This window comes from Apodemus sylvaticus, chromosome 3 (assembly GCF_947179515.1).
Source record: "Apodemus sylvaticus chromosome 3, mApoSyl1.1, whole genome shotgun sequence".
In the NCBI taxonomy this organism is placed as follows: Eukaryota; Metazoa; Chordata; class Mammalia; order Rodentia; family Muridae; genus Apodemus; species Apodemus sylvaticus.
Genome location: NC_067474.1, coordinates 28544959 through 28557649, shown reverse-complemented (window position 1 = coordinate 28557649; position 12691 = coordinate 28544959). Strand labels below are relative to the sequence as shown.

The 12691-nt window shown below is 40.3% G+C and overlaps 1 protein-coding gene across 1 annotated transcript in view; it reads right to left on the bottom strand.

Moving 5' to 3' along the window:
- Positions 1-1539: 1539 nt before the first annotated feature.
- Pip4p2 (phosphatidylinositol-4,5-bisphosphate 4-phosphatase 2) overlaps positions 1540-12691 on the bottom strand; it is a 52678-nt gene continuing 41526 nt past the window's right edge. Inside the window, exons 6-7 of the mRNA XM_052176112.1 lie at positions 3191-3281; positions 1540-1923 (exon numbers count right to left, since the gene is read on the bottom strand). Coding sequence (XP_052032072.1) covers positions 1780-1923; positions 3191-3281 — 235 coding nt within the window. The 3' untranslated portion in view covers positions 1540-1779. The remainder of the gene's footprint in view (positions 1924-3190; positions 3282-12691) is intronic.

Here is a 12691-nt window from a genome sequence, read left to right as displayed (position 1 = left end):
ATCTAAATGGGGATGAATGTATGAACAAACTTTCATACATATCCCACAGATATATTCTGGAAGGATATTGTCAAATAGCATATAATACAATGTAAGATTTCAAACCAATAGGGAAAAGATGAAAGACTCCCAGTGCTGTTACAGTACTGTCAATAATACAATGATTATTTTATACTGAATATAGAGTGTGCTAACAACACCTTAGCATTCTAAAAAAAAAAAAAAAAACTGAAACAGTTATGAACACAGTATAAAAAGGATAAATGAACATTATACAAAATGTTCATTTAATATGTCGTTAATATGAATGTTTCACAGCAAGATCTCAAAGTAAATTTTGGAAATTAAATCTAACTTTTTAAGATAAAATAGAACAAAGCGATTTTTGAATAATAATCTTTATTAGCATATTTTTCAAAGGTACATATAATCCTGAGCTACTTCATGTATACATTTATCATTTTCTCTTTGAGGTGTACATGTAGTTAACTCCAACTTCGCAGTAAGTACGTTTTCATATTAATCAGGAACATAAATAATTTAGAACATTAGCCTTGTCCCGTGGAATCACCTACTAATGTCTTCAGGGCATCTCATTGTCTAATTCTACAATGTGAAAGAGTTTAGAGCACTGACTCTCAAGGAATTCCTTCTAGACTGTAAAACTGGGCAGTGCAAGAGCTGAGTCCGTGAATCCCACGCGAAGTTTTAGACAATGATGAAACTCCTTATCTATGATCCATTCTCTTGAAGAAGTTGAGTCATTATCTGGCCAGATGAGAAATGGTAAGAGAATCTCTAATTCTAACTATTAGCTCTAATTCAGCTGATGCAAAAAGTCATAGGTTCTCTTCACAGAGAAGCAGGTATACAGGTATCTCAAGAAGAAATGTTTACCATGATCTAATGAAAAGGATTGCAACCCCCAGTGTCAACATGTCTTGGACGAGATGATGAAGTATTATAAAACATGTTGTTTGAAATACTTCCTCCAGTCTATAAAGGAATACATTCAGGAGAGTAACATTAAATTCCATAAATCCAGACCAGATTTTTTGCAAATGCTAAATAAAAAGAAAAAAATGAAAGGCAAAAAGTCCTGTAATCTTAGAGAAAAGACATTTATCTAACATCTCCAACTGTGGACTATATGTTCATCCTAGGTATTTTAATTTACTACCAAAATATTGTATCTTTCTACAAACAACAACAAAAAAACCAAGCATATAGTATCTAGAAATGTTTCTCTGACAAGAATGTCAAGTTTTTCAAAGTACACTCAATTTTTTTTCCTGAATAAGGTAGCTATACTCTTAGGTTAAAATTACAGTAAGCAGTTCAAGCAAAAATGCATATTGCTTAGATTTTTAAAGCAAGCAATTCTGTTTAAAATGTAAGTATAAATGTGAACCTATTGTAGAAACATTTATAAACACTTCTTGGGAATAGTCCCACATCAACGAGTAATGGAACAACTGGTTTAAACATAATGAAAGACTGATATTAGATATAATATGTGAGGACAAATGCAAAAATACCTTTATGATTTAAAAGAACAAAGACACAGCTTTATTTTTCCAAGTCTGAAAACCTAGCAGCAAAATGAACTTGCATATAATGTACTTCAGTGAGCATCTGTTTGGAAAAGACTCACACAGTCTTGAGACTACTATACAAACCAGGGTGGAATCCATTAGGATAAGTGATTTGAAGGTGTCCAGAAGAGTTTCTCAAGGCTTACTGGACACTCTCACCTGCATCAAGGATTCCTGGGTAGGCTTAAGCAAAACCGTGTTCAGGATAACTGACTCGGATTGCACCCCAGTAACAGGCTCGGATAAGGCAAATCAAACCTAACAGATAAGCAATTGCCCAAGACACATAGGTTGCATGAAATCGCCTTGAAAAATCTTGTGTGCCAACCTGAAACAAAAAATATTAAAGCAAGAGATTAGAAACTTTAAGCAAATGTCTCCTTGGAAAACTTGTGCTGGGCTTCCTGTTTGTGATTATACAAAATAATCTCCAAACTGAAGCCACTGTAAGACTACGTGTATCTCTTGACTATAAGTGAGAGACAACAATGGTAGCTGTATAACTACTAATTTTATGAGGTAAATAGAGAAGCACACTGCCAAATACAGTGATGCATGCCTGTAAACCTCAGAACTCAGTACCAAAAAAGAAGAAAAATAAAGAAGAAAATTCATGTGAAGTTCTTTGTAAGGTATTTAGTCCATGTAAATATTTACTTCCATGCGGCACGGCAGGGCACTGCTAATGATATGGGACCGGGTATTTTAACCAAGGAACACAGCACACAGAAAGCAAAGATCAACACCCTCTCTTCATCTGGAGTGAGTCCCATGCCAACTGTTTAACTTCCGTCTCCTCTGAAACTAACCCATGCTCCTAACAAACATCGTTGTTTGAGTAGAAGATAGTTCATGACCACGAAATGTTGGTTCTGCCAACTCGACAAAAATCAGTGGGCTTTTGACAAACCAATAGTGAATTTCTCAGTGCTAACGACTTTCAAATGGGCACAAATGGCCTCTGTCTGGATAGGGCAGACTCCATTAGGAATGGTACATGGGCAATGAAACTTGACTTCATAAAGTTAATATAATGCCATGCGATCTTTTGTAAGGCTGAAGAGATGCTATGGTTAGGAGCACTGCCTGCTCACTCAGAGGACCTAGATTAGAATCTTATCACCCACATCAGGACTCACAACTATCTGTAACTCCAGCTTTGGAGAACCTGATACTTTCTGCTGACCTCCCTGGGAACCCAGTATTCAAGTAGTGTACAAACATGCATGCACACAAAAATGCCTATCCATATAAAATCAGATAAAAAGTTTTTTTAATAATTAACTAATTGAAAATAAAGACCTATTCTAGGATTGGATATCTGATTGACCATAGTCCCTCAGAAGCTCTAGAGCCTGTCGTGCTGAGTTACCACTAACTTGGGGATCACTGATGGGTGTCCCAAGTCTCACCACAGACTAAAGTTGATAACTTGCAGAAAGAATTATAACCATAGTGTTCAGTCTCTTGGCATAGGAGAGTACACCTGTAATCCTAGTATTTGGGAGGTAGAGGTAAGAGGATCATGAACTCAAAATCCAGCCTCTGCTCCACGAGACCCCGTATCAGACCAAAGAAACAAAGGTGGTACTCACAGTTAATCCAACTGCAATGAAAATGCATATCATTCCGATGGTGACATACGCACAGCAGCGTCTCCGGGGAAGGGCGCTACCTACCGAGGAGCTGCAAAGGGCAGAGCAGAGGGACACACTAAATATCTCCGCAAAGATTGTCCATAGCATCTCCATGACTTCTCATGCACGGCTTCAGGTACTTAATAGCATCATGTGTATCTTCAAAATGGCGGACAGTATTACAAATTGACATGTTTCAACAAATGACAACAAATTGCTCACTGACAATATTCATAAAAATGAAAAACCCACTGTGGTCCCTGATCATCCTTCAGCTAAATGTCCATATCCCAGAAGTCTTTTCTGTATGGAGAATAAATGTTCGCTAACAAGTAGCATTTGGTCTGCTTATGGTTTGTTTTTAGTGAAGAAAACTTTGGAAATAGAGAAATGAGTAAAAAGAGAAAGCATGTATAATTCTACTACCCTAAAACAATCGCCTAGTACCCTGGTGTACTATTCTCCTGACAGTCAATTCTGACCCATAGGGGGCATGGACTTTTTCCTGTTATCAAGCATTCATACAATAGACTTCTTATATGTAATTAAATCCCCAATCATTTACACAGAAGTGTTTCCGTCATTATAATAACAGTCAACTAGGGCTGGAGAGATGGTTCAGAGGTTAAGAGCATGGGCTGCTCTTCCAGAGGTCTTGAGTTCAATTTCCAACAACTACATGGTGGCTCATAACCATCTAAAATGAGATCTAGTGCCCTCTTCTGGCCCACATGCATACACGCAGGCAGAAAGCTGTACACATAAAAAAATCTTTAAAACAAAACCAAAAAAAAAAAAACTGTCAACTAAGCAACATTTGAAAAGCATTGTGATTATTTTTCATCATTTTCTTAATTTTTTTAGAATTAGAATTATGACATTATAGGGGTTAAACTTTTAGGTTTCTTAACACATACTGTTTAAAAGCTTCTGGGAAATTCATTGAAGCATATACTGCTACTGTGCTTCTCAAATGAAAGGCAAAATCTTGTAACATTTACCTACCTCCACCTTGAATTTTGGTAATTTTCAAATGATGCAAGTATATGAGTGCAAGTCGCCTAAGCCTGGTGGGCACTGCTTGCTAATATGCATATGCTTTGCTATGCAAATATGCATGGTTTGCATATGCAAATATGCATATGCATACGCAATATATGCCATATGCATGGAACTGTTAGTGAACAGAAAATGAAGTATCACCTTCGCATGGCCAGTGTCAAGACCATGTAATCATTCAGTGGCTGGCTATTAAATGAGTGAAATGCAGAAACAGGCCACAGAAACAAACACAGTGCTCTAAAGAGGCTTGCATTATGCGAACCTTCAATTTCCTTCATTACTCAAATTTTCCTAGAAGCTAATGAACTTGCTGCAAATATAAGCATCACCATTTTTCCTGAATGAAACATTAACATAAATGTCTGGGTTCCCCAGAGACAACCGTAGACACTGCACTGTGCAGGCAGCTGTCTGAGATCAATGGGGCACATAGAGTTCAAACTTTAATGCTCTATTTAGCCTTAAACTGATTTCGATTTTATTTCTTATGTGGCCTATGAGCAGGATTCCTGTACACTTAGCTCAGAGCTCAGTGGTGTTTCTTATTACACTACCTGTCTAGCAATCTCTGGAGGCCTCTAACTTACCATGCACAAAAAACAAAGGAAACTCCTTAGAACTGAGCATTGAAGAAGTCAAAGATTCTAAGTGAACATTAGAGCTACTTTTTCATGTACCAAAAGAGTAACTCAGGTGCACTAATGCGAATCCTGTTTAGAAAACCCATGTCCTTTTTTTAACTGTTCAAATTAAGTCACCAGTGAAGAAGACTCAATTCCTGACACATTCCACAGCCTGTGTCAACCCACCACATGGATGAAATAAAAACCAAGGCCTACTCTTTGCACCAGTAAAAACCTTAGTATTTAATACTATATGGTGCTACATGCGATATCTAGCATTGTTTGTACATCATCAAATCTTAATAGATATGTGTGTTGAACTGTTTGTTTAGGATTTGACCTTTTATTTGCTTAATTCCCCATGGAGGAAATCTGTATTGCTAAGAGACTACCTAGTTCATTTGTATTTTCATAACAAATATTTTCTTAACTTTCATCTTATGAATAGAACATTTTCTTATTATAACCACTACACTGAGTGTTACTGTGTGAGACTGTGTTATATGGCTGAGAATACCTCAAACCTGTTCCTAGAAAGAGTGTTGGGTTATGCCACAGACATACCTTTAACTTTAATAAATATCAAATTCATGTCTTCAGCAAAATTGTATGAGACATGCCATTATTCTACCTATATTCTTGCCGGCACTTCACCAACACTTAGTATTATTCTTATTTACCATGGCCAAGAATGGTTTGCAATTGTAGATTTGAATATGCATAACCCTTTCTTCATCTTTTCAGCTGTGAATTGGCTTTCTTTTTTATTCAAAACTTGTTCATGTCTTTAACATCTTTTGATAGAGAGATTTTTATCAAGAAAATCAATGCAATACATGGCAATTCTTTTTCTAAATAAATTTTTATTATTTTTAGTTATGTATAGGTGTGTGTGTGTGTGTATTTGTGTGTGTGTATGTGTGTGTGTGCATGTTTACAGGAGTATAGGTGTCTAAAACAGCTGAGATGAGTTGGATCCCCCTGGAAGAGGAATTACAGCTGCTTATGGGCAACCCAATGTAGGCCCAAGGAACTCTACTGAGGCCCTTGGTAATATCAATACATGTTTACATGTTTTTAACCACTGAGCCATCTTTCTAGCCCAAGGTAATTCTTTACATTGAAAATTTCCACTCTTCCTTTAAGGGTTATGATTTTTGATGCCTTATCTAGGAAGTTCTTTCTTATCCATTCCAAACATACTTTTCTATCGTTTAAAGTCTTAAACTTTTTGCTTCTTATGTGTATCTTAATTCACAAGAACGCAGTTATTATAACTGCCAGTTTTCATTTTAAGCATTAGAACTTATATTTATTTACTATACTATATTTATTATATAGTATACACAAGTATGAGATTTTTGTTTCTGATATAAGTGACTATAGTGTTAGTTATTTTTATATTAAATAGGTAAGCCAGGACATGTGATAAGAAGGAAACACAGACCATAAAAGGCAAATCACAGTTAAGGGAGTTTGTGGGTATAATGTCAGATGTGGGTACCCAGGCCAGAGCTGACAAATAGCCTTGTGTTGTGTGTGGTTAACTGGCATTGGCAGACTCCACTCAATTGGTAGCAAAGTTCCTGCTGCTGTTACCTTTCCAGACAATCAGAGAGGGGTGAGAATACCTAAGCAAGGAGCTCTGTGTGTGAGGAGCATGGGAGGACGCTGGGATTGCCACTTTTCCTCAGATCCCAGTGTTTCCTACGAAGCGCACCCTATCCCAGCTGTACGGGATGATTTGGCTGGGATCAGGGATGTGTTAGGAGCAGAGTCCAGTTACTAAAATAAAGGACAGCACCAAAGACTTGCTATTGAACCTCACGTGGGTGTTTCGACTCCAGTCAGCATTTGCTGGGTGTGTATTTGCCTTTCATTTTAGGGTTATAGCCTTTTCTGTGCATTTTTGTACATTCTATGTTCAACTGTTATATTTTTAACCCTCTCTTTTGGCTTCCGTTTTGCTACTAAGATGCTTGCTAGCACAGCTCTCTTTCTTTTCCTTGTCTCTGTTTCTGGTGAGTTATTTTTCATTACCTGTTTGGGTGCAAGAACATACTAAGAACTTTATCGGGAGGGAGTCGATCCCAGCTTTTCCATCTTTTTGAAAGGCAAAGGCTATTTCTCTTCACCTGAATGGAAAACCCTCAGGGTAGCCCAGCTATGATCACATCTTCGTTGGTGGGCCCTACGGGATTCTTTTTAGCTTCCATAAGATATACATTAAAGAGGATGTTTATTATAGCTAATTATTTATTTTAAAGCATATATAAAAAATGTGGAAAGGTTATTTAGTGTTCCCAAGAATCTATGTTTTAAACTATAAACTTCCTTATCACACATCACTTTCTGAAATGCTAAGCTTATAAGGGACACTTGGAAAGTGTGAGTACAGCCACTGCGAGGGAAAATAATTTAATGCTAAACAATGCTCTTTGTAGTTTCAGGTGGGGGAATGGGGGGAGGGGAGGCTGCAGCTTGAATATTGCTTCTTCCCTTCTGAGCCTCGCTTTGGAGCATAACCGTCACTGTGAGCTTTTAAGAGGATGGGACTTGAATTGGAAGAACACATGGATGTGTGGCATTTGATTAGGTGACTAGGATTGGATAGTCACCAGGCTGAGACCCCCCAGGAGGGAACCTTGTTCTGTTCTTAAAGCACAGGCAGAAAGACCAGAAAGACAAACAGGCACTCATTCCCACTCACTAGCCACGTGAAACTTTACCACCCCAAACATATCTAGGCTCTTAACCCTACATCACATAAGCTAAAATAAACCTTATTTTTTCCTCTTTATTATTTATGCATGAATCCTTAAATATTTCATTATTGCAGTACCAAATAAACTAACACATAGTGAGGTTTCAAGACAGGGCGAGACTGAACTCGATAGAAGGCTGAGTCTATTTTAGTTCGTAATCTCAGCCATGGTTCAATATGAGAGAAAAATAATATCAGAACCATTCTCCTATGGGAGGGTGGTTATGAATAGTAACCAAAAAGTGGTGTAAAATGTTTTATAAAAGCAAACAGGAGAAACAAAAGAGATTCCGGCTCATTTGTGGGGTTTACTGGGTGTGTTTGAGGCAGGCAGGGGAGAGGAAGTGAAGCAGCCAGGCCATCTCACAGCTCGCACATGAGAATAGAGGAGAGCATCAAGGGTTTAGGAAGTGAGAGACTCTGTTGATGCTACCATGTGGGCTCAGCTGTAGGTACAGGAGGAAACGGAGAAAGCTGCAGAAAGCAGGTAGAGACGTATACATGAGGGGCCTTATAACGCTTTTGGAGTTTAGGTAATGGACTTATAATGAACATTCTAGATGGGAAAAAGGAGACAGAAAATGTTTCCTCAACATAATGTGTACAGCACTAGAAGGACAACCTTAAGAAAGCAATGGACAGGGTTCAGATCAGAAGGGACATGACGCCTTTTGAACTGTGCAGCATATAAATCACATATTCGCATGCCGTGAGAACTACTAGAAATATGAAGCCAGAGTTTACAATCATATATGGATGTGGGCACTGGTTGTCTAGGAAACTGGTTGAAAAATTTAAGGGTGGAGGCCAAAGGGTAAGTCAGAAGAGCACTGTCACAGTCCGAACACAAGATACTGAATGAGTGGCGCAAAACCGAAACAGGAAGCATAAGAAGGGAAAGTAAACCGTCAAGACAGAGTGACAGGATGTCAGAATCCATATGTGGAGAATAAAGAAAAGATATGACCAGAATTCTAGCTGCACTGGGGTCACAGGTCATGCCCATCATCTATAAGAAATGCTGGAGTGCAGAGTGTGCTCAGGAACTCATTCAAGGTGTTTGTGATGTCAGCTACATAGGAGAATGAAATAACTGTGGATGAGACTGTAAACAGGGACTATCCAGGACAGCCACGGCTGCACTGTGAGGAGGGAGGGAGGCTGGGAGGGAGAAAAGGAGGGAGGGAGGGAGGGAGGGAGGGAGGGAGGGAGGGAGGGAGGGAGGGAGGGAGGGAGGGAGGGAGAAAGGGAGAAAGGGAGAAAGGGAGAAAGGGAGAAAGGGAGAAAGGGAGAAATGGAGAAAGGGAGAAAGGGAGAAAGGGAGGGAAGGAGGGAGAAAGGGAGGGAGGGAGAAAGAGAGAAAGGGAGAAAGGGAGAAAGGGAGGGAAGGAGGGAGAAAGGGAGGGAGGGAGGGAGAAAGGGAGGGAGGGAGAAAGGGAGGGAAGGAGGGAGAAAGGGAGGGAGGGAGGTATGGACAGAAGGAGGGAGGGAGAGAGGGAACAGGGGAGGATACATAAACGCTAAAAGGGGAATAAAGAGCAAAGCTCTAGCTGAAGGGGAAAGCTGTACATCAGTAGAAAGTTAATTCCAAAAGTTTTAGCTTTCAGTTACTCTGGGAAAAAGAGGAGGAAAGTAATGGCCACGTTGATACAAAACGTTATTTGCATGTGGGAAAGACCAGCTGAAGAATGTAAATCCAGCAAACCTGAGACTCTTTGTATCAACCATGATAAAGGGAATCTACTGTCTCTGCCAGCTCCACATCCTCCAGATCCTGAGGATCTAGCCTCCAGTGCGAGCCTCCAGTGCGTGCAGGAAGTAAGGCATCCTCGGCTCAGCCTCCTCCGTCCCTGCTCAGTCCTCGGTGTGTCCGTGTCTCCTTAAGGGCAGGGCTCCACTCTGACTCCTCCCTTGCCTTTGCACAAGTGGCTGCTTCTGCAGTGAACCACCATGACATCTTCTTCACAAATCTCCCCTTATGTGCACAACTCGGATCACATTTCGCCCTGTCCTGGAAGTCACTTCATGATCGCGTTCCTGCCCATCTTCACACACTGCACTTAAATGTTTTACTCTTAGTTTTCCATCTTGCTCCTTCCCACCTTCTGCCTACCAAACTAAGGTGCATCACTGTAAGAAGTACCCAGTCACACAGGAGTGCTGACTCTGTGTAAGAAGTACCCCGTCACACAGGAGTGCTGACTCTGTGTAAGAAGTACCCCGTCACACAGGAGTGCTGACTCTGTGTAAGAAGTACCCCGTCACACAGGAGTGCTGACTCTGTGTAAGAAGTACCCCGTCACACAGGAGTGCTGACTCTGTGTAAGAAGTACCCCGTCACACAGGAGTGCTGACTCTGTGTAAGAAGTACCCCGTCACACAGGAGTGCTGACTCCGTGTAAGAAGTACCCCGTCACACAGGAGTGCTGACTCCGTGTAAGAAGTACCCCGTCACACAGGAGTGCTGACTCCGTGTAAGAAGTACCCCGTCACACAGGAGTGCTGACTCCGTGTAAGAAGTACCCCGTCACACAGGAGTGCTGACTCCGTGTAAGAAGTACCCCGTCACACAGGAGTGCTGACTCCGTGTAAGAAGTACCCCGTCACACAGGAGTGCTGACTCCGTGTAAGAAGTACCCCGTCACACAGGAGTGCTGACTCCGTGTAAGAAGTACCCCGTCACACAGGAGTGCTGACTCCGTGTAAGAAGTACCCCGTCACACAGGAGTGCTGACTCCGTGTAAGAAGTACCCCGTCACACAGGAGTGCTGACTCCGTGTAAGAAGTACCCCGTCACACAGGAGTGCTGACTCCGTGTAAGAAGTACCCCGTCACACAGGAGTGCTGACTCCGTGTAAGAAGTACCCCGTCACACAGGAGTGCTGACTCCGTGTAAGAAGTACCCCATCACACAGGAGTGCTGACTCCGTGTAAGAAGTACCCCGTCACACAGGAGTGCTGACTCTGTGTAAGAAGTACCCCGTCACACAGGAGTGCTGACTCTGTGTAAGAAGTACCCAGTCACACAGGAGTGCTGACTCCGTCTAAGAAGTACCCCGTCACACAGGAGTGCTGACTCTGTGTAAGAAGTACCCCGTCACACAGGAGTGCTGACTTGGAAACTCTAAAGGATGGCTCCAAGAGCAAAAATCCATAATAACTGAAAACAGTAGAAAGGGATTCACAAAGGAGCTCTTGGTAATGTAGAACTGACATTCGATGATGATTTGACAAGAAGTCAATGCATTTCTTAGTCTTAGGTCCATTATAGCATTTCAGTGTGGGGACGGCAGCCTACATTATACTTCAGAATGCTGGGACTGCATATCCAGATGGCAGTGGAAAGAAAAACAAGTGTCCACATCTGCATGAATAAGGAATAGGAGAACACATTTCTTTGCCTGTGGTGGCATGGGGAAATGCTTGTGCAATTAACACACAGCATACTAGTTATATAGGAAAAATTTTATAATTCCTATAGCTAAAAAGAAATTCTGGGATTGTTATGTTTAAAGAAATAAAATGCTCTATCAGTCTCTTATTCTAATAGCACCTTCAAGTTACTAGAAAGAAAAACATGCCAAAAAGAAATCTGGACTTGGGAGGCAGAGGCAGGCGGATTTCTGAGTTCGAGGCCAGCCTGGTCTACAAAGAGAGTTCCAGGACAGCCAGGGCTACACAGAGAAACCCTGTCTTGAAAAAAGCAAAAAAAGAAAAAAAGAAAAGAAAAAGAAATCTGGAAGCCAAACGTGTGCTCATGCGATGACAGTATCTGCATCTGCCTTCGAGAAGGCCCTGAGTTCTCCCCTGGTTAACATACGACTCCAATTCTGCAAGCCATCTTCTAGATTGATGTTTAGGCTGGTTTGGTCCACATGAATTTCTATTCACACTGCTCCCTAGGTTACTGATACAAATTCTTCCTTATATCAATACATCCTTATGGTCATAAATTTTACATTCTTGTCATCAGCAAAACACAATGCCACCATTCTAAAGCAGTTAAACAAACAGGTCCCTTAAGCATAAACCCCGCCCTTTCCCCACAGTTTCTTACTGTAAAAGAGTGCTAACCTACACTCTAAGATAGTTGTAAAAGCTCTGGCTACTGTGTACAGGTGTCTAGAAGGCCGTGCTCACTGTGCCAAGCACCCTATCCTCTGCTGACTATTTTTTATAACTTTACTATTACTTAATATCCTTGGAAAAGATAGTTCCCACTTAGTTTTGTGCATTTTTGATACCTTCATACAGAAATATTGATAGCATGCATGTTTACCTACGTTGGGCACTGTTGTCTCCTAACACCATATTTTTCTGTGTGTGTTTGGGGTTGTCTGCTTTTCTTCCCCATGCCTGGACTTCCTGTAGACTTAATAAAACTAAGAACTTAGGTGATTAATTTCACAGGTTTAAAGTATCTCTGCTTTTGAAGCTAAAAATAAATGATAAAGAAAATTACCCCCGAGGTATATGTAGTGGAAATTATTTAGCAGCGATGAATGGAGACATTTCATTATGTAGTCTCGATTTTTTCAGACACTTCAATTATTTTCTCTGAGAAATCATTCTTGTGATTTTTTTTCTACTGTCAAAGTAGATGAAGCTAATTAGATCATGCTAAAGGTCATAAAAAGTATGAATCCATATTTTCTGTTTTAAGAATTGAATTGTCAAAACATTCCAGTTTAATTGACTTTGCTTATATTATAATTCGCACGCATCAGTGGATAATCATTTTAATTATATTTTCATTATCAAATTAAATGTTGTGTAGAATGGTTAACAAATCAAGCCCAAGAATACTATGATTTAAAAGCCCTTCTTAAAAGGTTGGCTGCCTGGGAACTTAGGTTTTTAAAAGTTCCCAGGATCCCATACATAATGAGAATGATTTATTGGGTATAAATTCTCTCTGTGTGTAATATGCATTTCCCCAAATATGATCTTTCCTGGATATCCGGAATGTGGGTATGTGCTTGGCCATGTTCCCCGGGGAACCAAGTCTCA